The sequence below is a fragment of the Protomyctophum parallelum genome (assembly GCF_964188405.1).
Source record: "Protomyctophum parallelum genome assembly, chromosome: 6".
In the NCBI taxonomy this organism is placed as follows: domain Eukaryota; kingdom Metazoa; phylum Chordata; class Actinopteri; order Myctophiformes; family Myctophidae; genus Protomyctophum; species Protomyctophum parallelum.
In genome coordinates this window covers 34,973,508-34,998,412 of record NC_139701.1, presented here as the reverse complement: position 1 = coordinate 34,998,412, position 24,905 = coordinate 34,973,508, and the positions used below count along the sequence as shown (strand labels likewise).

The 24,905-nt window shown below is 45.1% G+C and overlaps 1 protein-coding gene across 3 annotated transcripts in view; it reads left to right on the top strand.

The window, feature by feature from the left end:
- syde2 (synapse defective 1, Rho GTPase, homolog 2 (C. elegans)) overlaps positions 1-24,905 on the top strand; it is a 55,647-nt gene that overhangs the window by 4,775 nt on the left and 25,967 nt on the right. For 2 of the 3 annotated variants that reach the window (XM_083768154.1, XM_083768152.1), the window contains exons 2-4: positions 9,542-9,840; positions 11,424-11,856; positions 22,037-23,238. In XM_083768154.1, coding sequence (XP_083624280.1) covers positions 9,542-9,840; positions 11,424-11,856; positions 22,037-23,238 — 1,934 coding nt within the window. The remainder of the gene's footprint in view (positions 1-9,541; positions 9,841-11,423; positions 11,857-22,036; positions 23,239-24,905) is intronic. The other variant, XM_083768153.1, reaches the window with a different exon arrangement.

Below are 24,905 nucleotides of genomic sequence, written 5' to 3'. Positions count from 1 at the left end.
CGAGTAGGACAAAAGTATTGCAAACTCTGGCTCAATAAGCATTCTATTTGTTTTTTACTTAGACTAGAAGTTTGACCGGTCTGCGGCCGGTCTCGCTGTATAGCACGGCAGCGCCACAAAAATAAGGTAACGCAGAAACCTTATACAATGTTTGATAGAGTGGTCCTAATGCGCAAAAGAGGTGGCTCAAATGTTTACCCTGATGTCATCGCTAGGGACACATGCATCAGTAAGCAGGAAATGGGGATGGTAATGAAGGACCGGGAAGTCTGGCGTGGCGGTGATGGCATTGTGAAATCCATGATCTCGACCGCGGTCGAAAAATGATGATGTGCCTGAATAATTTGTTTTAAATTAACTGTACAATATGTGAAGCCATTGATGGCAGGATAATAAGCCTAGAACCTTGGCAGAGTACCTTTGAATAGTCTGTGGAAGTGTGGAGGCAAGTGGAGTGCTGGTAAGCTCAGACCTGATACCGGACACCACGTCAACCCTATTCTGATACTGGTAGTGGGATGGGATGACGTTTCGGCATTCAATATAACAATAATAATGTAACAATGTTCTTTAATTTCAGCACATAAAGCAGTGTTGATGATCACCCAGAGGTGTGTGTGGCTACCGCCTACCGGCTAGGAATGCTGGCTTTAGGGCGGTCTTCTTGTGGCGGTATGGGTATTGCCTGCGTAACTATGCGTTGTTTTCTGTCTGTAGGCATTTGTTTAGTAGATAGACTGTACAGATTGATTGATAAATAAATAGATAGTTAGATATTATATTATATTGATCCTGAATGATATCTCATAAATAATTACTTCTGTACACATACGGTATACACATATATGTTGATAGCTGTAGCAGCCAGTGTTGCACTTTTGCTCTGTGGTAGAATACAAAAGTGCAGACAGGCATCCAATAGCGTAACCATACATTGGATGTTTGAGAGATCCCTATACTCATGAGAGTGGGCTGGTTTGTTAAGGAAAGCTGACCAGGACAAAAGTATACTAAACATATTTGAACTACTCAGTGCACTTTCTTGCACTACCTGTGGTAAACCATTGGCTAAAACACAAACAGGCTCAAAAGTAGACCATTCCTTTGAAAAATAAAATGAATGAACCTTGTCTTGTGTTTTACCCCCCAAGTGACCTAGATGTATTCACCTATTTTGCTGGGTTTTGTCTCATTGCTATATGAATCAGGTTTATACTGTAGCATTGCTTAACATTTTGAGGAAAGTGATCCCTTCCTTAGTGAACTTCAATATAGCGAGGTAGACATGAGAAGGCAGAAAACATGTAATCTTACCCCCGTAGGCTGTTGTCAGGTCATGTCAGGACGCTGTGGCATTAGGTGTCCAAATCATGCCAAAACCTTATTACCGAGTTGCCATGGTTGTTTTTGTACATAAACACACAATGCGCAGAGTGGAGGTACAATACTAACTCTTGTCTTTTAAGATTTATGGAGGATGGTAGCACTAAAAGACGGATCAGATGATGGAGGAGACACTCTAGGCATCAGGTCCGCACACCACTATAGCTTTATGAATCTTATGACTCACATGAAATCCTCTAAGCGTATACATGCAAATATACAGGCAAGCACCAGCATCTCCTTTTCCTTAAGGAATGAATCTGAACTAGAAAAAGTGCCCTTCTGGGCACATGGCCTCTAGGGAGTGCGCATACATAAGTTGTATACATACAGATCAATGCAGTTATAAGTAAAAACAGGAATTGCCCTGTTATAGTGCCACTGATTTGGAAGAAAAATTGTGACATGTCGTCCTCGGCCTAGTGGAAATGTGCGTGTATAATTTCACGGAAATTGCACACTGTTGCATTTTGTTTGAAACGGACGAATCATGTGAGCTTTGGAAGCCAATCTTAGCCAATCAGGATGGAAGATGGGAAATGGTGCAGATCCGTGTTGATCACATGACTATGGAGATAGTGTATACCAAATTGTGTGATGTATGGATAAAATGTGTACGAGTTATCTACAGAAATGAGTTTTGCCTAAATCGGCCTCATGGTGGCGCTATAACAGGCCGTTGAGGAATATTTGGGGCAGAGGTTTGTCGTTGGCATCCAGGGAGTGTGTGTGCAAAGTTTGGCATGGATTGGGCCAACGGTGCCGGAGATTAGCTGGTAACGGACGGACGGAAGGACGGACGCACACACGGACGGAGTGCGTGTGTGCGTGCCTTCGGCCTGGTGGAGACAATTAGCCAAGTTCTGCTTGCCGGCTTAACTATAGGCCTTATGCAGCAACTTACTCAGGAGAGACTGCAAATGGCTAACATCTTACTGGAGATTGAGCGTTTTGAGTTATAAGTGAGTGCCCCTTTTCTGACACCATGGCACAGTTTGGGATTGAATCCGACGGTCGTGGAGGAAGTGGTGTTTAGTAGACTGAGCCACCAGGATGTGATTCAAGTGTTTGACGTGGGATGCAGCCCTGTACGATTTTCCTTGGCTTAAAAAGAAAAATCTCCAACAATTACCATATGAATGAGAATCTACTGGAATGTATGGTACGCCGCTAAAGGTTCTCCGTTAAAGGGGGGTTCTGTATACACAACACAAGTGTCACTTGTGTTGTGTATACAGAGCCGTGTGTCTGTATGGGCCAGAAAATAAACTGGTGTATCTTATTCAAAACAAGAACCTCTTTATAAACGCATTACATGAAATAAAGGAACGAGCTATGGGAAAGTGGATCAAGTATGTATTTTGTCCTGTGTTTGGAGTTAGGAGTTATGAGATGAGATGTAAATTGCTGTAGTTTAGCAGGATTTCTATGATGTGAAATTGTGATCATCCAGATAGCTTGATGCACACTATATAGTTACAGAACTAGGATCAATTCAGCTAATTTTATGTATCACATCACATCCTTAATTATTCTCAAGACCCCTTTTCCTCATTTCTCTAATAATTATTTCTCTCTCTCTCACACACACACACACACACACACACACACACACACACACACACACACACACACACACACACCCCAACACACACACACACACACACACACACACACACACACACACACACATTTCGTGCACACCCATCCACAAACATTGACCCACGCACGCACACACACACACACACACACACACACACACACACAAACACACACACACAAACACACACACGTATACACCCCCCTGTTATGTGCTCTGACCATCTGTTAGCTTCCGGTCAGGCTAGGGTGTGTGAGTGTTTGCTGTACTCGAGGCTGTACGGGAGCACAGGGAGTCAGGGAGTGAGACAGGTATAGCTGGTCTGCTGCTCAGTGTACTGCTATGTGTGCTCACTGGTCTGCTGCTCAGTGCACTGCTCTATGGTCACTGGTCTGCTGCTCAGTGCACTGCTCTATGGTCACTGGTCTGCTGCTCAGTGCACTGCTCTATGGTCACTGGTCTGTGTGCTCAGTGCACTGCTCTATGGTCACTGGTCTGTGTGCTCAGTGCACTGCTCTATGGTCACTGGTCTGCTGCTCAGTGCACTGCTCTATGGTCACTGGTCTGTGTGCTCAGTGCCCTGCTCTATGGTCACTGGTCTGCTGCTCAGTGCACTGCTCTATGGTCACTGGTCTGCTGCTCAGTGCACTGCTCTATGGTCACTGGTCTGCTGCTCAGTGCACTGCTCTATGGTCACTGGTCTGCTGCTCAGTGCACTGCTCTATGGTCACTGGTCTGCTGCTCAGTGCACTGCTCTATGGTCACTGGTCTGTGTGCTCAGTGCACTGCTCTATGGTCACTGGTCTGCTGCTCAGTGCACTGCTCTATGGTCACTGGTCTGCTGCTCAGTGCACTGCTCTATGGTCACTGGTCTGCTGCTCAGTGCACTGCTCTATGGTCACTGGTCTGTGTGCTCAGTGCACTGCTCTATGGTCACTGGTCTGCTGCTCAGTGCACTGCTCTATGGTCACTGGTCTGCTGCTCAGTGCACTGCTCTATGGTCACTGGTCTGTGTGCTCAGTGCACTGCTCTATGGTCACTGGTCTGCTGCTCAGTGCACTGCTCTATGGTCACTGGTCTGCTGCTCAGTGCACTGCTCTATGGTCACTGGTCTGCTGCTCAGTGCACTGCTCTATGGTCACTGGTCTGTGTGCTCAGTGCACTGCTCTATGGTCACTGGTCTGCTGCTCAGTGCACTGCTCTATGGTCACTGGTCTGTGTGCTCAGTGCACTGCTCTATGGTCACTGGTCTGCTGCTCAGTGCACTGCTCTATGGTCACTGGTCTGCTGCTCAGTGCACTGCTCTATGGTCACTGGTCTGCTGCTCAGTGCACTGCTCTATGGTCACTGGTCTGCTGCTCAGTGCACTGCTCTATGGTCACTGGTCTGCTGCTCAGTGCACTGCTCTATGGTCACTGGTCTGCTGCTCAGTGCACTGCTCTATGGTCACTGGTCTGTGTGCTCAGTGCACTGCTCTATGGTCACTGGTCTGCTGCTCAGTGCACTGCTCTATGGTCACTGGTCTGCTGCTCAGTGCCCTGCTCTATGGTCACTGGTCTGCTGCTCAGTGCACTGCTCTATGGTCACTGGTCTGTGTGCTCAGTGCACTGCTCTGTGTGTAGTAGATATTGGTGAAGGTCACTGGTCTGCAGTGGTCTGTCTCTTTCACACCAAAGCCAAAGGTCATGTTAGACTTGGTAGCCATGCAGGTCACAGGCACGAGGGTGAGTTTTGGAGACCACCGGTCAGTCGGTCACTCACGCACGCACGCACGCACGCACACATGTGTATTATGAGCTTGTAGATTGGCTGTTTTCACAATACCTTGTACAGCAAAGTATGATAGCACTAGTTTATTGGAAACAATGGCCTCATTTAAGTTAAAGGTCCATACCAGTATAGTATTACTACATGTCATTGTCCGATCAATTACATTAACCCAAATTGCTTGCATTTTTACATAGGCCAGGCCGCTGGGAGGTGAAGATTATGTTTTCATCCCTGTCCGTTTACTGTGTACTGTACAGCTAACACTGCTGGAACGATCGGTTGGACAATAAATAATGTTGTGAAGACATCTCGTCTATGTCAGTCCAAAACCGTTACTTTTCAGGATTCAAATTCAAAAACAGTAAACACGCTACATGCCGCGTTTCGAGCTGCAGATCTGCTACTTTTGATACTTTTGTGTGACGCTGTAGTATGATCGTAATTAGTATGCTGTTAATTTACGAAAAAACACAAAAAGTTTTCTGCCGGACATTTACTTCTGGGAGCAGACAGTGTCCTACAAACACAACTACTAGCTGCTAGGCTAAGGGCCGATTCATACTCCTATTTTAGAGCCGAATAAAAGTCGGTTCGGCTCTGTAGAGCCTACAATGTGTCGTCATTTGAGGTTCGGGGGGGCGGGTACCGTCCTAAAGTCGGTTCTTCGGTGCTACTGAAAATTTCTGACGAGCCGAAATCATTTCGGCACTACAGCGCCGAAACAGCCGTAAAATAGGAGTATGAATCGGCCCTTAGTGCTATCCTAACGGGAGAAGTCCATGAGAGAGAGGGAGGGAAAAGTAAGTGATTAAAAACCTACCCAGTATTTTGAAAGCAGACATCTAGCCACATCTCTGTTTTACTACACAGTCAAATCCTCAGTTAATTTAACGACTATGATCAATGACTATCAACAACACACTTGTTCGTCTGCTCAAGCGCTCAACAGATACACAAGCTCACAAAGCACCGCGGTGTGACACGCTATGAGCTTGTAGATCAGCTACTTTGAGTGAGCAGCACTGTCGTACGACGAGGCTTCACAGGTACATCAAAATACATACATGTGGTACAACAAAATACATGTGATTCAACTGACTGCACTCCAGAATTATTCACAATACAAATGCTTATAGCATTTATATATTTTAGTTTAAAATACGTGTGACATCACAATAAAGCACTAGAAATGAAAAAGTAGTTCATAATTATGTATCTAACAACTGATTGTATTGACTGTTGAAAAAGTAACTATAGAAAACGGATACACCATAGAATCAAATCGATTAGTTAACAGGTAAATCGTAATCGAATCGAGTGGCGAGGCCACTCCATATTCCATATTGTTTGCCCACGCAAACAATATGGAATATTGCCCACAGGTCTTCAAAGACCTGTGGGCATGATGGACACAGAGCTGACTATGCCAGTAGTTGTCAAACCATTTCGTGCCAAGGACCCCAAGGAATTGATATATCAGATGGGGGTCTATGGGCAAATACATTTGCATATCATTTGGTGGTCCTTGAAATGAAAAATAACCACTGCTTATATCCCATTTGGTTTGGTCTTTTCCTTTTCCCAATATTAGTTTTAAAAAAAATCAGAAAAATCTGTCTGGCTATTTTCAGAGATGTAGAACATGGTAGCATATATCAGAATCAGTAAAGTTAAAAAGTGTGCGAAATTTGTTTTGCATACTTGCATACAGCATTTGTTATAATGAAGGAGTAATACATTTTATATCAGTAAAATAAATACCAATTAAATTGGACGCAATCTTGCGTATAAAATGCTGGCATCCAGCTAGGGTGTTCTAGGAAGTGTGTGAGGTTGGGAGGAGGGGAACACTGTAAATCTGGAGCTGAGGTATATGGAATGCCGTACATGTTAGAGCCTGCTTCCTCTGTCAGTTATGAAATGAAAGACCCCTTACAGGAGACAGGAAGCTTGACAACAGCAGTCTCTAGGTAGAGTTGTGTGAAAGACCTCAAAACGCCGCCAGATAATTTGGAATGAAATCTGGGGTCAGACTGGATGTCATTAGCCTGTTGGCTACAACATCGACACGAGTTACAGTATGCACACTTAAGTGTTTTAGCTAGTCAATGCCCAATGCCCGTAGAGAAAAAGAACCAACAAAAAGTGTACAATGGTTAAAGGATGCAGCCACACATAAGCAGAACAATTCCACAAAAGTATTATTATTTAGCTTGTCAGCTAGGGCCCACACACACTAGCTCGTGAGTTGTGGTAAAGCTAAAGCTAACATACCATTCCCCTCCCCTCAGTAGTCAGCAGATGCTAAACCTACAGAGCTCTTGGCCCTCAAAGAGAACATCAGTCTAATCCAGGCTAATGTAAACACACTGTTGGCTCGGTACATGCAAACACGTTTCTGGCTGGCACTGTGTAATTTAAACAGAGCAGAGTGGCAGAAGTAGGCTACTTAAAAATATGCGTTCTATCCTGACTGTTTAAATTAAGTTGTAACAGGAGTCAGATAGGTATGGCGGCATCTTTAATTTCACTCTTTGTAAGGCTTTGAGTTTTTTTTATTTTATCTATGGAGATTAGGAATGTGTATTCAAAGCTGGCTTCTGTTCTAACCATGACAAATGTTTTACATTACTCGTATCTACTGTAAATTGGCTGAAGGCTGGGGCTACGACATCCACTACAGAGTCATTTTCATCCCGCCTATCAGGTTTCTCAAGTAATCACAAGAGGAGGGGGCAAAAAAATCAAGCTGAATGGGTTCTCTATAAAGTGGGGAAATCAACTCGCTTCAAGACTCCTTCTATTGTGGTGTGAGGAACTCAGGGGTCAGGGTTTAAAGGATTCTGTGGCTGCAGAGATGGCAGCATTTATTGCAAGTCAACAGTTACTCTCTTGAAGCGTTAATAAAGTTGCCTTACAGATCACAAGAAAGCCGAGCCTGCAGCTCAGAGGGATTGCTTGACTTTCAGGGAAAGACTAATCCCAGCGGAGCCCTCGCACCACCGAATCTTGTGCTCTCTGTGCTTTCAGGGCCTGTGTCAATAAAGCAACCAAGCAAAAAAGCACCTTAGTCCCAATCTACTGAGTAGCGCTTATGTAATGTTTTTTTTCCTATGTTGAATTCCGTTTCTTCAATTGAAAAAGGACTATACTATAGTTATTATTGTTTATCCTGACTTATTTTGTACAAGGTTTTTAAATTGTCGTTTACGCACAATCACTGACTCACACACCAACACACACACACACACACACACACACACACACACACACACACACTGGACATCCGATGTATTTTGCTTTCATGAAGTGAAAATATTCCAAAGTACGAGTCTGTAATTTAGTGGATGTATGCATTTCCTAGAGGAAAAGAGAAGTTATCATTATAGCATGTGGAGGGGGGCTCGTCTGGGAGCTGAGGATCAAAACAGTCTTTTACACAGGCCTGTTGTGCATGTTACAGCAAGACCCTGCGCTCAGCACCTCTCGCAAGCACAGGGCTTGTTTTTCTCTCCTTGCATCTGCTCATCAACCCACGGTTTGTCAGCACTGTATCATGGAGAAGAAATGACACACAGAAGACTATCGGTTACATTGTGATTAGTAGAAAATGATTGTTGTTTTTTGGCCATCTGTTTCTGTTATCTTGTTGGGTAAACGACAAGCACACATACTAATGTACTATACACACTCACACAAACCGAGCGAAATTGTTTTGACTTGGGACTTATATGGAGTCTTTCAAAAAGGCATGGCTCCACGTCACCACCTCTATTATTTGTCCCTTTTTGAATGCACACACTTATCGCCAGTGGCTGTACTTATTGTCAACCCCTGCTCCCTCCTCTCCTTGCTCTATTTTCACAGCTGTGAATACCCTGTCATAATCATATGCCTAATTTGTGCTTTGTCGTACAGCGGTGTGCGGGTGGCAAATGTACAATCTACAAGCTTGCAATGCGACGAACCATTGTGTGACACAGTTTAAATCCAGGCTATAATTATTTTAAACCAACATTACCAAGATGCGAAGTCATCGGAGAGTAACGTGTCAGGGCAGAGAGGTCATGTATTCCAGCCAGGGGCTCGTCAGTGGTAGCATAATTGAAAGTTTGTCTTTGGTTCGGCAGAAAGTTGAGACAGAGGAAAAGCAACAACATGGATCACACTGTGGCAGATGATGAAGATAGTCGGTGTGTGCGTGCGTGCGTGCGTGCATGCGTGTGCACACGTTTGAGTGTGTGTGCAGCTGTGCGCACGTGTGTGTGTGTGTGTGTGTGTGTGTGTGTGAGTGTGTCATGTTGTCTTCCTCTCTAGTTTGCTCTGGTAGGCTCCATGGTAACTGGCATTTTAAAAAGACCTGGGAGTGAATTTTTAGAATTCCATTCCTGTTGTTTAGAAATCAGCTAAAATAAAACAGATTGATACCATTATAATGAAGATTTGCGCCACTGCCAATGTCTGGTTTCATGATACAGATTCAGGTGACATAAAGGCCATTATTATGCCTAATGGGAATAGCTTGATTTGACTTGGTAATTTGGACACTAAACAGCACAATGTAACATCCTCAGCCCTCCCAACTCATGGGAGTGTGCAAATGTGACCAAATTGACCCATAAGGGTGTTCATTTAGTTACAAATGGATAAATTATCGCTGAGGATTTTACTGTTTAATGTCAGTTGTCAGAGATGTTCTTCTGGCATTTCAGTGTGTGTCAGACTTAACCCAGTCTCCTTGCCTGTCTGTTTCTCTCTCTATCTCGGCCCCTTCTTCCCTCACTCCAGCATTCATTGAGAATGTACAAGGGCCCTACCCCAACAGCCACGACGTGGGCAGGGCCAACGAGCCGTCGTTCTGGCGTCCGCCGCACAACACCATCACCGTCTCCAAGAAACGCAACTGGCTGCAGCAGAGCTCCCTGGGGAAGACCCACGGTGCCAAGGATGAGCCCCAGGGAATGCTGGGAGCTGAGGAAGAGAGTGGGCCGGGCCCCCACCAGCCGCCTCCTCCAAGCCCGTCCCCAGACCATCTGAGAGCCCCCGGAGGCCCACCCTCACGGCCACTTAGGTTGCACTTGCCCCAGGTCAGTCTCCCAACGTTTGTCCTCTGTGAACGGCTGGGTCATAGTTTGCAGAGGTAACTGTTGTGATCTGTCTTGCTGAACACGGTGGCTCCTTCTAGTTGTTTAGCATCGTATCATGGTTTTGATTGTTTCCTCAAAGTTTAAATTCTTAATTCTTAATGGGACACCTCCCTGATCAAAATGTGTTTACTCTGGCCTGGGCCGTGGCTCAGCGGTCCAGGCACCTTGGCTGGTAATTAGGGCTGGGTGCAATAACCGCAATACCGCCATACCGCCGGTATGTAACGCATACCGCGGTATCGGGTTCATTACCGCGGTTAAAAAAATTATGTTTTTTTTTTTAAAATGAAATGAAAAGTGTATCATAATAAACAGTGACGCTCAGTCAGTCTAATCATGCCAGCAACACAACAGAGGGAGTTAAAAAAACCATGTGCAACCCAGATTCGGCACAAACAAGGATTGATTGATTGATTTACATATTTATTAACAGTTTGCAGAATTACACTACATTTCAAGAACAACTCAATACAAAGACTGTTAACTGCGAGTGGACACTTGTTTACAAGAGGGTCCACCTAAATTCATTTCACTCCTATGCCACAAAAATGTGGAACGCCCTACCAACTGTCATTAAGACATGTAAATCCCTTGACTCCACCCACCCCCCCCACCCCTTTCCCCCCTCACTGTATAAGTTTTTCCCCCTTTTTACCTCCTTTATGATGATTTCCTGTTTTTGGCTTTATAGAAGTGCATAGTGTACAAAATGATATGATGAATTGAAAATGGTGGACCCTCTTGTAAACAAGTGTAATGCTTTATGGCAGGGGTATTCAATTAGATTAGGCCGGGGGCCACAACTGTAGAATGATTGTGTGTGGGGGGCCGCACAGTGTGCGAGCGAAGCGCGGAAATTTGTGGGTTCTCAAAATGCTTTTTGTGCTCAAACACGAATATTTATGTATATTTCCGCACAGTAATGAGCAGGATAATGTGTCTAAACAGGTATATGCTACCTTAGAATAGATGTAGGCCTAGACCTATTTGACAGTGCATAAACAGCATTGCTTTGACATTAACGACCATCAGCTGGACGGACACACACACACACACACACACACACACACACACTCACTCTGCTGTGGGCAGTTCAGAAACCCTTCCACGACCACCAATGACATCATCGTTAGGCAGATTGTTTTTTAAACAAGATTTATTTACGTGAGAATAGTTTATCAGACTATAAAGATCAGATTACATAGAGCAGTGATTCCCAAAGTGGGGTTCGGGGTCCGGGGACCCCCAGGGTCCTTGAGGCAGTTCCAGGGGGTCCCCAGGGAAATGTTATACGGCACGTTACGTTATTTCTTAACTCATTCAGCTGATCTGACTCGAGGCAGAACATGCTTTAAATGTTATACTCCACAACAAGTGAACATTCTGATTAGAGGACCCATTAGGTGAGGTTAGAAAATGGCAATGTTCCTTAAAAAAAAATCTTGGCACCAGTGGCAGCCCCACGAGGGATGAATATTCACCCTGCGATGACCCGCGGCCCTCTTTTGAATCGCTCTGTCTAGGTGAGCGTCGGCCAGACCAGGGTGGCCCCACAGCCTCGTTGTGTGGACCCGGCAGAGGAGAACGACGCCGACGACGAAGGCGAGATCTGGTACAACCCCATCCCTGAGGACGAGGAACTACAAACGGGCCACCACCGGCCCGCCGTCAGACTGCTGGTTCCACCACCACGGCAGGAGTCTCAACAACAAGCCCCCCAGAGGCGACACAGCACCAAGGGCGGAGGAGACGCGAGTCAGCATGGCAGGCCTTCTGAGAGCTCCAGCAGTGCTGGACTGGAGGGGCCGGGGGAAAGCCTGGGGGGCGGCGGCGGTGGAGGAGGAGATGGGAGTCAGGGGAATGCCACGCATTCCTCAGAGGCAGTACATCTGCACAGACAGATGCTCGCGTGCAAGCCTCAAGACGAGGGGGGGCCCTCCTCCAGTAGAGCTACAGGTAAGGCAAAAAAAAGAAAAGAAAGAAAGACATCTATGCTTCCTTTTTTATTTTACCTTCACTCCTCCTCTTTCCCGTTCATCATCCAGCCTGCCTTTGTGGTTTTGAAAAAAGTATTAAAAGTATCAAAAGTATTATGATCTATTTTAACAACCCCTTTTCTCTGGATTTCTGCTCCAGGGCCAGTTGTTATGTCTTTCAGCCAGTCTGTCTAGGGCAGATGTATGTGGTTTTGTGCACTCCATGAGCTCTAATTACTGCTGATGTTGATTGGTGTCACCCATCAAAGGATCAGCTGGCATATTTACCCCGCCCTCAGTCATTTTGGGCTCCTGTTGAAAATGATCCGAGGCTAGAGTGATAATTGTATTTCTCTGTTTGACGTAAAGCTCTCAACGATTTTAAAACGTTGTCATGTCATGGCCTCCCAAATAGAGTTGATATTCGGAACTTGTCTGTTGCGCCTGGATGTCCAAGACAATTTTATCCGGTGAACACGCATGCATGCATATCAACAACAGAACAACCTGGTAGCAGTGTGAGAGCAAGCCAAGTGCATACAACATTCAGTGGAGGCAATGACAGCAAGAGGAATTACAATTAATCAAGAGAGCTTAAGAAGACCGCCAATTTGGTCAGCTGCTTGACACGACACATACAAACATTGCCCACATAGTGCTGCACATGCAGGAAAACCTCTCGAGTGCATCTGCCTGAACTAGCTTGCAGTCGCAGGCTACGCGTTATATCTGCAAGCTTGTAGATCGTCTGTTTTTTAATAGCCAAAGCATATACTGTAATAGGGCTTAAGTGATCTAGGTATGTTTTGTAATGATAATCTAAATCTTCAAAGTAACTAGTAACGAAAGCTGTCAAATAATTGTAGTGGAGTCAAAAGTACTGCATTTGAGATGTAGTCAAGCAGAAAAAAGGAAATACTCAAGTACAGTACTCAAGTAAATGTTCTTAGTTACTATTCAGTAAGTACATTTACTTGAGTACTGTGGTTAAGTACAATTTTGAGTTGTTTGTACTTTACTGGAGTATTTCCAATTTTCAATACTAGATAATAAGATTTTTAAAACTGGTGAATTTTTGCGCAAGTCGTAAAAGTACTCATTGCGCAGTGCGTAATGACTACTTTTACGCTTGGTACTTTTATGTATATTTTATACTTTAGCACTTTTACTCTCAAGTAAATTTTGATTATTGGACTTTTACTTGTAACAGAGTGTTATTAAGGAGGATTTGAGCACCTTTTCCCACCACTGAGTAAAAGTACATCAAAATTGTACTTAAGTACAGTACTTAATTAAATGAACTTGCGCCTTACACCACTGGTCTCTCCACACACTGAAAACAACCTCTCTAGCCTCAGCCTGGTGTTCATGTTCATGGTGAGTGTGATAGGAGCAGACAGAAGCCCTGGCTGTTTGATCATATCACTCCAGCTCAGTGTCACTCATTAGCCAAACTCAGACAGACATTAGCCAGGTGGAATTTAGAGTTGGCAATCCGGAGGGAAAAAGAAAAACACACGCAAATGTACGCACGCACGCACGCACGCACGCACGCACGCACACGCACGCGCGCACACACACACACATACACACACAGCTTTTACTTGTTACTGGAGCTTGCACAGACGCCTGTAAACTTTGTAATCAGTAGTACTTTTTACGTCCCAAATTTAACCTTTTTTCTTTTTTAAATCTCTGTCGCAGAGTGACTGTGGGGGCCTGGCTCGCTAAAACAGTGCTCTTACTGTGTGCAGATTGAAAAGAAGCAGTGCCATGGCACGTAGTGTTAAAGCAACAGTGCAGCATCTGTGTGTGTTTGAAGGTTGTTGGGGAGTGTGGTGTTGGTGTAATGATGACAACGAACGAGCAGGCAGACCCCTGTCTCTTAATAAGCTTTGTTTGTTTCCACGTGCCTCCTCCGTTTTGTCGTCTCTGATGTGGCAACACGCTAGTTTGGAACGCTAGTCTTTTTAGACTGAGCCCATAATTACAACTTTTCACAACTCTTCTCTGTGGCACGCAACCGTCATTTATGCTGGTTTGAACACAATGTGAGGCTGAATTCTTTGGTTATACTTCATTCAAATTTAACATCTTTGTTTTTTTGTTGCTGTCATCAACACTTTCACTGGTGGCAGCCATGGCCATTAGGCTACTAATCATCTGAGAAAAAGCCACTTTATTTGGAAAAATAATGCAAATAAAAAGTATAATTAAATTTAAAGCAGTATTGCAGTATTTCTCAACGGTTTCTGGATCAGGGTCCACTTGAAAATCTCAAAAACATCCGTGGTCCACCCATCTGACCACTAAACACAGCAGGATGTCGTGCTTAGTGGTCAGATAAAGGACGATCATATAGTGTGTTACATCATCAGGGAAAGGAGAGTTGGCCTTGTTAATCGTGTGAATGGCATTGAGGAGGACAAAAGCTTGATTGACAGCTGGTAAACAGCTCCAACCTCATTGATAGGCCACAAAAGCCACATCTTTCGGTGACATCACGCGCCGTGGTGTGGCAAAAGTCTCCGTTGTGAAAAGTCTTTTCACGCAGGATTGGGATTTGAATTGGTCTCAAGGAAGTGTAATACAAGTGTAACTTAGTGTAATTGCCCAGTGGCAATTACTAATATTACTAATATTTCCATATTGCCATATTTGCACGATGGCAGCTCTCAGTCAAATCTGGTCACATATAAGATACTACTACTGTGCTACTACCTGATACCTAATAGTTCAGGAATGTATTGTGATGCTGTGGGAGCATAGAGTAACATAAGAACAGCAGTGGCCTGAGTTCTCTGACAGCGCATCATGGCTGCTGTGAGAACGAGAAGACAGAAGTGTTTTGTTTTTTTGCCCTCCTGCTCCGGAACTGCACCGTGCCCCGTGTTGACTCTGAGGTTGACTCCTGTGGGGGGTTGCACAGTTCACCCCAACAAAAAGCAAGCTCATCTGCGTGTCATCACAGTGGAATCACGTGTAGACACACACACACACACACACGGGTTCGTAGCAGCTATAGTAATAGTCGCAGTGTAAGTGGCTGTTTGATAGAAACCAGGGGGATTAATTTAACTCTGAGAGTGTACAATTACATTTGGTTTCATTTGTACACTCTTTGAGTTACAGTACGAATGGATATTCGAACACTGAGGGTTTTACTGTGGATCTCTCTGACCACCAACCAGTCAATCAGATAAACTGTGTGTGTGTGTGTGTGTGTGTGTGTGTGTGTGTGTGTGTGTGTGTGTGTGTGTGTGTGTGTGTGTGTGTGTGTGTGTGTGTGTGTGTGTGTGTGAGAGACAGATTGTGTCTGTCTGTGTGTGTGGCACGACTAGGCTGTTGTCTAGCGGCTAGACTGTGTCAGAATCGGGTGGATGAGAATGCATCAGACCAGCCCCTCATGTACAGTTGGGACTGGGACTGGGAGGGTTGGGGGATGGTGGTGGGCTGGAGTTAAATGAACAAGGGCCTTCTATGTCACTTAACTCCATCTAGCATTCTGTAGTCCGGTCTCCTGGAGGTCTTTAGAGCCAAACCGGAATGACCAGGGTTTACTAACCCACTACAGGTTCAAACAGGGGCAGCGACGGCTTACTAGTTATTTGCATCGCACACTTTGACCCCCTAACACATCTGTTATACTCTATGTTTTCTTCCTGAATCCGAATGTATACCTTCGAAGCATGGCTTTGAACTGAAAAAGAGGGCTGTTGTATGGCTATTTTAAGTATGCTTTTCCTCTTTCTTCATCTCGTGCTTCAGATGTTCTCTCTTTGTGAAGACGGGCCTGCACAGACCCCGCTTTATTTTCAATGCTCAAATGTATGAATCCTTCGTTCTTCGACTGTGAATCCGAGACTCTGCTGAATTAATGAGGCAGTGCGGAGTCTATGCAGATGATGGACTTCCTCTGTCCGGCTGGCTGCTTCTCTTTCCCTAGCCGGATGCACCCCAGACTCCTCATGTGCTGCTATTGACCAGCTTTTTGTTCATCTGAATGCTCAATTTGTGTGGAGAATAATGATTGAGGGACCGTGGGTGTGTGCCGGGTGTTTAGAATCAAAGTGTATCTTCAGTTTTAGCGGCTATTTGAGCAGTAGCCTATACTGTATGACTTGGTCATTGCTCACGAATGCCATCACAGCTATTTCTGGGGTTGTTTTCATCAGTGCTGTGTAGTGAAGAGGCTGGCTGGCCTGCTCTAGGATTAGCCATGATGTTAGAGTTACATGCGAGCTCAGGTCTGTGTTGTAATGTAATCTGAAATGGGAGATTACGAATGTGATTTTCGATGGACACTGAGGGCAGCTCAGTGGGCTGACACCTATAGTATACTTTACTAGTGATGACCAGTGATGTCCAGTACAGTTGACAAAAGACAGTAGACAAAAGAGAGAGAAAAAAGAGCCAGTGAATGGTCTTTGAATTATGATTTTCATATGGATCTAGAGTCAGTATGCTGTTTTTAGTTTGTTTAATTTTGTTTCGTTCAGTTAATTTAGTTTAGCTTAGTTTTAGTTTAGTTTAGTTACTTTAGCCTAGTTACTTTAGTTTATTTTAGTCTAATTGACCAGCGGGAAAACAGTTCCGTTCAGTTCAGAATATACTGGACTGTTTGTATCCACATCCACACATCTAAATTAACAAAACGTATTTGCGGTGTGCTGCTTGGACAACACGACAGGCAGGCAGTGCAATTTGCACATATACCATGCTATTTTTGGTGGTTGTTTTGATCTGGATAGTGCATGGAGGCCATTCTGGCCGTGGGGTGTTGTAGAATTAGCTGACACTCTGTTGCTAGAGTTACAGAGAAGCTGGAATGCCTGTAGCAGTAGGCTAGCGAGGCTACATGAGGCCTGCGCTGGCAGGGGGCCATGTTGTGCTAGCGAGAGGACCTGCATGCCTGGCTATATTAGCAGGGGTTTTGTAACCATTGTAATGAAACGCCTGGGCTCCTGCGGCCTCTGAAAGGCCTTCCAGTGTTTAATGATTTAGAGCCAAAGGAGGGGAACCAATACAGTGCTGGCTGGGCCTTGGTCATGGAGAGGAGAAACCATGGGACAAGTATGCCATTCAACCATTTATGTTCCCTCCCCCTGTTTGTTTGCCAATGCTCCCTGGGCCTTCCTCTCATGTTTAATGTGCAAAGTTGCAAGGATGCATGCACACACACACACACACACACACACACACACACACACACACACACGCACACACGCACGCACACGCGCACACGCATACACACACACACACACACACACACACACACACACACACACACACACACACACACGCACACACACGCACACATGCCATTCAGTACAGGGGTAATCAAGGACAGCAGATTATTGTCTCCTCCAAAGCTTATCATGAAATGTCTTTCTCTGACACACTCACGCACGCACACACACACACACACGCACACAGCCACGCACGCATGCACGCACACACACACACACACACACACACACACACACACACATACACACACACACACACACACATACACACACACACACACACACACACACACACACACACACACACACACACACACACACACACTCAATGTAATTTGGTATTGAGTCACTACTCAAGTTGTACAATCCCTGTGCGCATTCTACAAATACAAGAGAATATTAGTGATGCAAACAACAGAACCTATAGTATAGTACACTTTGTCAACACACACGCGCGCAAGCACAGACACGCCCTACTTCTGCACCTGTCGGGTTTCAGCATTAAGAAGAGCAATCAACAGTGGTACATTCCTGTGGGCTTTGTTGAGAGGTGTCAGAGGGAGAGTGCACAGGGTGGGCCTTGAGGGTCAAGGTGTGTGTGTGTGTTTGTGTGTGTGTGTGTGTGTGTGTGTGTGTGTGTGTGTGTGTGTGTGTGTGTGTGTGTGTGTGTGTGTGTGTGTGTGTGTGTGTGTGTGTGTGTGTGTGTGTGTGTGTGTGTGTGTGTGTGTGTGTGCTTTCTGAATATCTTTATGGTAGCCTAAGCCTACATATATTTCTGTTTCTGCATTTGTGTGTGCATGCGTGCTAGTGCTGCACGATTCTTGCTCAAATGTGAATCTCGATTTTCTTCGCGATTGAGAGATCACGATTCAACTTTTTTTCCATGGAAATATTTGTTGTCTTTAGTCAGTAGTTGCTGAACATTACTACATTCAAAATGTGGAACCTGGAGCCAACTACTGTCAAAGTGCTTGACTTAAACCTGTCTTAAACCATCTCTCTCGATCTTTTTTCGATTAATTGTGCAGCCCTTGTGCGTGCGCATGTGTTCAAATAGAGTGTTATGAGATGGGGTGGGACATGGTGTCCCAGCTCAGGTGTCACCCAGTGGAATGCAGGCCTTTTGCCCTTTGACCCGGGGACATGGCCCCTGAGGGTTGGGTGTCAAACCGTGGGCCCTGAACCTCAGCTAGTGAGGTGTCGGGTAGCCCTCCTGACTGCTGCCACAAGGTACAATGCCAAAGGCTACGGACAGTGTCGCCAGATTGTGTGAGAGATATAAGCAGCCCGGTCCATGAAAACAAGCCCAAAGAGAGCGACTGTAAATGAGCACGTTTTTGAAAAGCTCTGAAAGAATTTAACAAATGTGGAATCTTTTTTAAACATTTTAACAACACATATGTGGTATGGGCCTGTAGGGGGTCCCTGGCACAAAATATTTTTAGGTGTAGGGTGACGGTCCTTGGACAAATACATTTATCCTTGACATGAAAATGTGTGAGAATCTAGATCTGAATATATAGAAATTTTAAACGACATTACGAAACAAGCCCAAATAAGCAACTACACTATAGAAACAAGCCCCAAAAATCGTACTACAAATATTGACAAGCAACCCAAAGTTGCTTATAATATGCGGACATGGCAACACTGGCTATGGAGGATGCCACTCTGTGACTGTGTGTGTGCGTGCGTGCGTGCGTGCGTGCGTGCGTGCGTGCGTGCGTGCGTGCGTGCGTGTGTATGTTGAACTTCGGAGGACAACATGAGCAACAGTCATTAGCTTTGTCAAAGGTGTCTGTTCTGTAATGGGATCTGTCTCACAACGCCTAAGTATGAAAAATGGACATGGCCCAGGTTGATATGACTTGCTTAAAGGGGAAATACCACTCATTTTCAACATTGAACTATGTCATTAATTTAACTTTATTTACTGTTTATCCTGGAACTGGAGGTCTAGAACTTGGAGTCATGTGATGTCACTTATCACATGACCTCTACTCGCTCGTAAGACCCTTCGGTTTGGGTGCAATGAAAAAAAAAGAAACGGAAATGAAAATTCCGCTGGCTTATGCTGTCTATGGGAACGCCGTTTTTAGAATCGTAATATATATTCTTGCTCAAATCGTAATATCTTCTTTTTGCCTCAAAACAAGCTTGATTTGTGCCTCATTTCTCTAAACAATATGATCCCCAGTTAAAAAAGTATGTTTTGGGTGAATTAAATAACATTTGCGGGAGCCGCAAATGTTATTTATGTTATGTTAACATAGCGATTACTTTAAAATGTATTTTAATTTATTGACAAAGCACAGTTTTAATGCATGATTTGTTTTGCATAGACTCATTATACAATAACCAGTAAGACGCCCAAGTAAGACGCAACCCAAGGTCGGCCCAGGTAGGGCCGGGCCTAGTTTTCGCCAGCTGCCTGGCGCGGCTTCACAAATAATTTTGGGGCAGGCCCGTCTAGAGTTTGAATGGATAGGTATCAGTCAAAAGGGAGACATCGAAGAGGAAGGATGGATGGGGAAGTATCAACATATGGAATGTCAGAACAGGTTCTGACATATATCCATATACTAATATTGATGACATCAGGAATCTATATATACAGTATATATCACTTATATACGTATTTCAATAGCATTTGCAACATAACATGTTGGTTTGTTGCTTGAAGTACACGGTGAAGACACAGAAAACGTGGTCTGACCCAGCCTCTCTGCCTACGTGGCCTCCGCCCAGATGTTGTTTGATGTTTTTACACCTTCAACCCACTCCACCCATTTTCACCTTCTCAGAGAGTCTCTGTGTGTCTATTATTGGCAGGAAGCAGTGAGAGGGAATTCTACTCAGCTAAAGGGAAATGAGGCTAAACATGGTTTGGCATGGAATGTCAGAGACCAGCCCAGTTTGGTCGTACACTGGCCAGCCAGACATCTGAGTCCCGGGACAAGGGGTGCCTTTGTCCCCCATCTCTCTGCTATTCCCTGCCCTGCTTCTGCCCCCCATCTTACCCCTTTTACTCTCCATCCTGTTGCAGCTCCTCTGCCTCCCTCTCTCTCTCCCTCAGCCCCTCACACTAGAATAGCACAGCAGGCCCCCTCTGAAAATAGAGCTGGTGATGTTGGCAGGTCAAGCACTCTCTTTCTCTGTCTCTCTCTCTTTCTCTGTCTCTCTCTCTCTGTCTCTCTCTCTCTCTCTCTTTCTCTCTCTCTCTCTCTCTCTCTCTCTCTCTCTCTCTCTCTCTCTCTCTCTCTGTTTCTCCGTTTCTCCCTCAATCTCTCCTTTGTTTCAGTGGTGAATTCATAAGAAACAGTTAGCCAATGTAAATGCTAAATGCAATTATATAATTACACATGAAGTTGGAAATGCAAAATGAACTTAAGTTCGTTTGTGTATTCTTTCTATGTCTAAATAGCCCATCCGTCTTAAACCAAGTCCCAAGAAAGCATTTAGTGTGATTTGCCTTAACACTAGGCGGTTTATGGCACCCAGGGCTTGGCCAAAGAATGGCGACAGCCAATTCCTCCCTGCCAAGTCACATGGTCCAGCCCCCATGCCCAACGAACCCACGCAGCGAGGAATTCCCTGTAATGTGTAAAAAAGGTAAAAAAGACAGGCGGAAATCTTATTAGCAGAGAGCTGGAGGAGCTAAAGTTCTGTATTTTTTCAGTTTGAAACAGGTTTAGAGTAGTATAGCAGGACGTCCATCATTTGACAAATTCCACTTAATCATCCGAACTGTGGCTGGCTTCTGTCTCTCTCTCTCTCTCTCTCTCTCTCTCTCTCTCTCTCTCTCTCTCTCTCTCCCCCCCCCCCCTCTCCCCTTTTCTCTCTCTTGTATCTCTCTGGTGGACGGATGGATTAACTGAACTTGGCTAACTTCCGAAGCTAAAGTCCAGCCCACAGATATCTATACAGTGTAGTTTGGAGCCACAATTAACACACTGATAAACAATTACATTATGGGGGGAAAAAAGCTTCCAAATTCTGGTTAAACTGTTCATAATATTAAGAAATGGGGGACATGATTTTGCTGTTGATAAACAGCAAATACTACTACTAATAATAATAATAGTCTTGTATCTACAGTATGCGTGCTGCTTGCTTGGAAAGTTGAAAGACTTATAGTGAAGCCTGTGAAACAGGCTGTTGTTTGGGGAAATTACCTGCAAAAATAACACAGATACAGTTTTCAAGAGTGGTATCCACAATTCAATCTTGTGTAGACTAAACAATGGCATGTCATTACACCATACAACTTTACACCCTCACATTTCACATGTCACAAGGTAGACCGCTAGTTAGAGCACAACTGCCTGCGAGGTCCACTCCAAATGGATATTTTTACAACACGAATAATGTCTACGAGTAATACTAGCTCCTAAAGCCTGAAGCCATGGTGTCCCACTCCATGGGGAGGTCTGCTTTCCCGGAGGCCCTCTTCTAACTTTGCTAATGACATTCCAGGTGATTTTAGCTGCTATTTAATTGAATGAAATGCTTTTTGAGACCAAGCAAAGTCTCTTTCATGGAGTCTGTTATAGAATTAGCAGTGTACAAAAACGAATTTGGCATTATCCACCATTTCAATGAAAAGCTAACATCATCAGTGAGACAGATCAACCTTCAGGTGCGGGTTGCAACTGAATTATCTGCTAAACCTGACGTCACCTCGTCAGACTCCTGTAATAGAATAACTGTCAAATAACAATGGCCATTAAACTTAAGTTAAAACACCCGCCTGGTTTCAATGATGTCATGCCCTTGGTGTGATGCAGTCTTACTAGTTACAACCACTAGGTTATGGACACATATAGCACATCATAGCTCATTCACTCCTGAAGCATAGAATCCAACATGTTTAATCCTAATTTTGTCTCTTCTTCCTTTTAAACCCTGCAGATGTTCCTGAGCTCCTGCCCTCTCTGTTGGGCTTCTCTCCTCCATCCAGTCCCAACCCTGTCAAGAAGAGCAGCTCTATCAACTGGTCCTCCTTCCCGGACAAGATCAAGTCCCCACGCACCGTCAGGAAACTCTCCATGAAGATGAAGAAGCTTCCAGAGCTTAGTCGAAAACTCAGTGTCAAGGGGATGCCGAGTAGCAATAACAGCAACAATGGCAACGGTAGCGGCCAGTCAGAGCCCAGGGCGCACTCTCCCAAAACCAATAGCAACGCGGCAGAGGCCGTGCAGCAACACATAGGCCCTCGATTGCCAGCCTCTGGCAGTGGTCAGACGGCGGCGGCAAGCCGCAACGTGATCTCACGCTACCACCTGGACAGCAGCGTGTCCACTCAGCACAGCTACAGCAAGAAGAAGAGCAGCGGAGGCTCCAAGTCGGCCAGCAAAGGTGGCTACCTCAGCGACGGTGACTCCCCGGAATTGGTGGCCAAGTCCGGGAAGCACGGCTCCACGGAGGGCAAGGGAGGGAAAGGGAAGGAGACGGTTCCGGGTGGTGGAGGAGAGAGGACGGGAGGTGTTGGAGGAGGTGGAGGAGGAGGAGCAAGCCCCAAACTCCACGGTACAGAGCTGGACATTGACGCCTTCCGGCACTACAGCTTCACGGAGCAGCCCAAGTGTACCCAGTACATCTCTGGCCTGATGAGCCTGCACTTCTACGGCGCGGAGGACCTGAAACCGCCGCGCGTGGACTCGCGCGACGTCTATTGTGCCATCCAGGTGGACTCCGTGAACAAGGCGCGGACCGCGCTCCTCACGTGCCGGACCACCTTCCTGGACATGGACCACACCTTCAACATCGAGCTGGAGAACGCGCAGCACCTGAAGCTGGTGGTGTTCAGCTGGGAGCCAACGCCGAGGCGCAACCGCGTCTGCTGTCATGGGACGGTGGTGCTGCCGGCTCTCTTCAGGGTGACACGCTCCCACCAGCTGGCGGTGAAGCTGGAGCCACGGGGGCTCATCTACGTCAAGCTGAACCTGATGGAGCATTGGCAGAACTCGCTGGACGGGGGCCCGGACGGAGACAGGGAGCCCCAAGTGTTCGGGGTGGAGGCCTGGAGGGTGGTGGAGCGGGAGACCACAGGACTCATGGTTCCGCTGCTCATAGAGAACTGCATCACGGAGATAGAAAAGAGAGGCTGCCAGGTGGGTACATCTGCCTGTTGTGGCTCATTGATTTCTTTCCCTTTGCCTGCTGAGTGTCTGCCCAGAGATGAAGTGATAGCAGGGTGTTTATTTATACAATTGATACACGTTTATGCTTTGTGGCTGTCTGACCAGATACAGTTCCCTATACTCCGTAGTACTCTGTCACTATCTCTTTCACACACAAAGGGATATTTCTTTCAGAAAAATAAATTGGGTCATTTTATCGTCCACTCCACCCAGGCAGTTTTTAAGTTGCTTGATTCAGTATTTAGATATTTAATATTCATTTATTCCCTTCCTATACAAACCCAATTTGTAACGTCCATTTAACCATCATCATAGATACAGCGGAAACACCCGTCCTTGTTTCTGGTGACTGATATTGTCCTTCTAATACATGAGGGGCCGTATTTTTTTTCATTCGTTTTTTAATTTTATTTATTTATTTATAAGAAAGGACAGAGAGGATTTTTTATTTATAATGATGGTAAGATGGAATGGAGAGTGCACAGGGCTCCAGACTACACTGGTGTTTGAGTTAATGGCAGTAGCACATCATTTGTTTGCACAAATAATTTGCCACGACCCACAACTGGGCGATTGTATCTCAGTTTTTGATATGAAAACAAAAGATGTACACGAAATGTTAGAACATTCCAAACACTTCATTATTCATAAATATGTTTTGGACCGCCAATAATGACCTACAACCTGAAGGCTCTAGAATAATACTATGTGCAGGAGAAGGCCGTCACAGAATGCTATACCATGCGACAAAAAAATAAATGCCAACAGCGGGTGGAGGATAATACAAAATTGTCAATAATGTCAATATGTTATTATTATTATCATAATATAATCATCATCATAATTTCTCAATAAGCTTACCGTAAGATAAATGGTGCATGTAGAGGTCTCATACATAACAACGCTAACACTAAAATATGTAATTCTGTGCCAATGCACACAACACGTGCTGAAGCACACAGTCCTTTGTTTGGGGGGAAGGCTGGCAGCCAACCCCCCCCCCCCCCCCCCCATGTCTCCTCCAGACAATCTATCAGTGGAACTCAAGAGGGGCTGTCCACATCACCACATGGCCACACTCACTTGACTACTGTCTCCATGGTCCAGCTAGCACTCTGTTCACTAGTGGCTTTAACCACTTAAACCCTGTACTTGGTTGACCGGAGTCCCTATGGACTCCATCCTAGGGGAAATTAAATATCTTTGTCGATAATTGGCCTATCTACAAGCTCACAATGCCTTGCGTTGCATTTGTGAGCTTGTAGATCTGCTATTTTCGGTGAAGGTTTTCCCCATAATACGGATGCCCAATGGGGTTTACTGTAAATGGTTAAAGAGACAATCTATCAGCTCAGCTCAGAGTCTGTGTGTAGCACTTGATCTGTGTCATATCTGAGATGATATCTCCTATCTGTTGTTTCTTTCTATAGCTTGATCTGTGTCATATCTGAGATGATATCTCCTATCTGTTGCTTCTTTCTATAGCTTGTGTTTTTCTGTTTCATTTCCACCGCGTGTCTCTTTTTGGCAACCTCTCTCTTTCTCTAAATTGTATGTACAAGTTCTTTGTCATTCTCTCTCTCCCTTTCTCTCCAATCTCTCTCTCTCTCTCTCTCTCTCTCTCTGTCCTTTGCTGA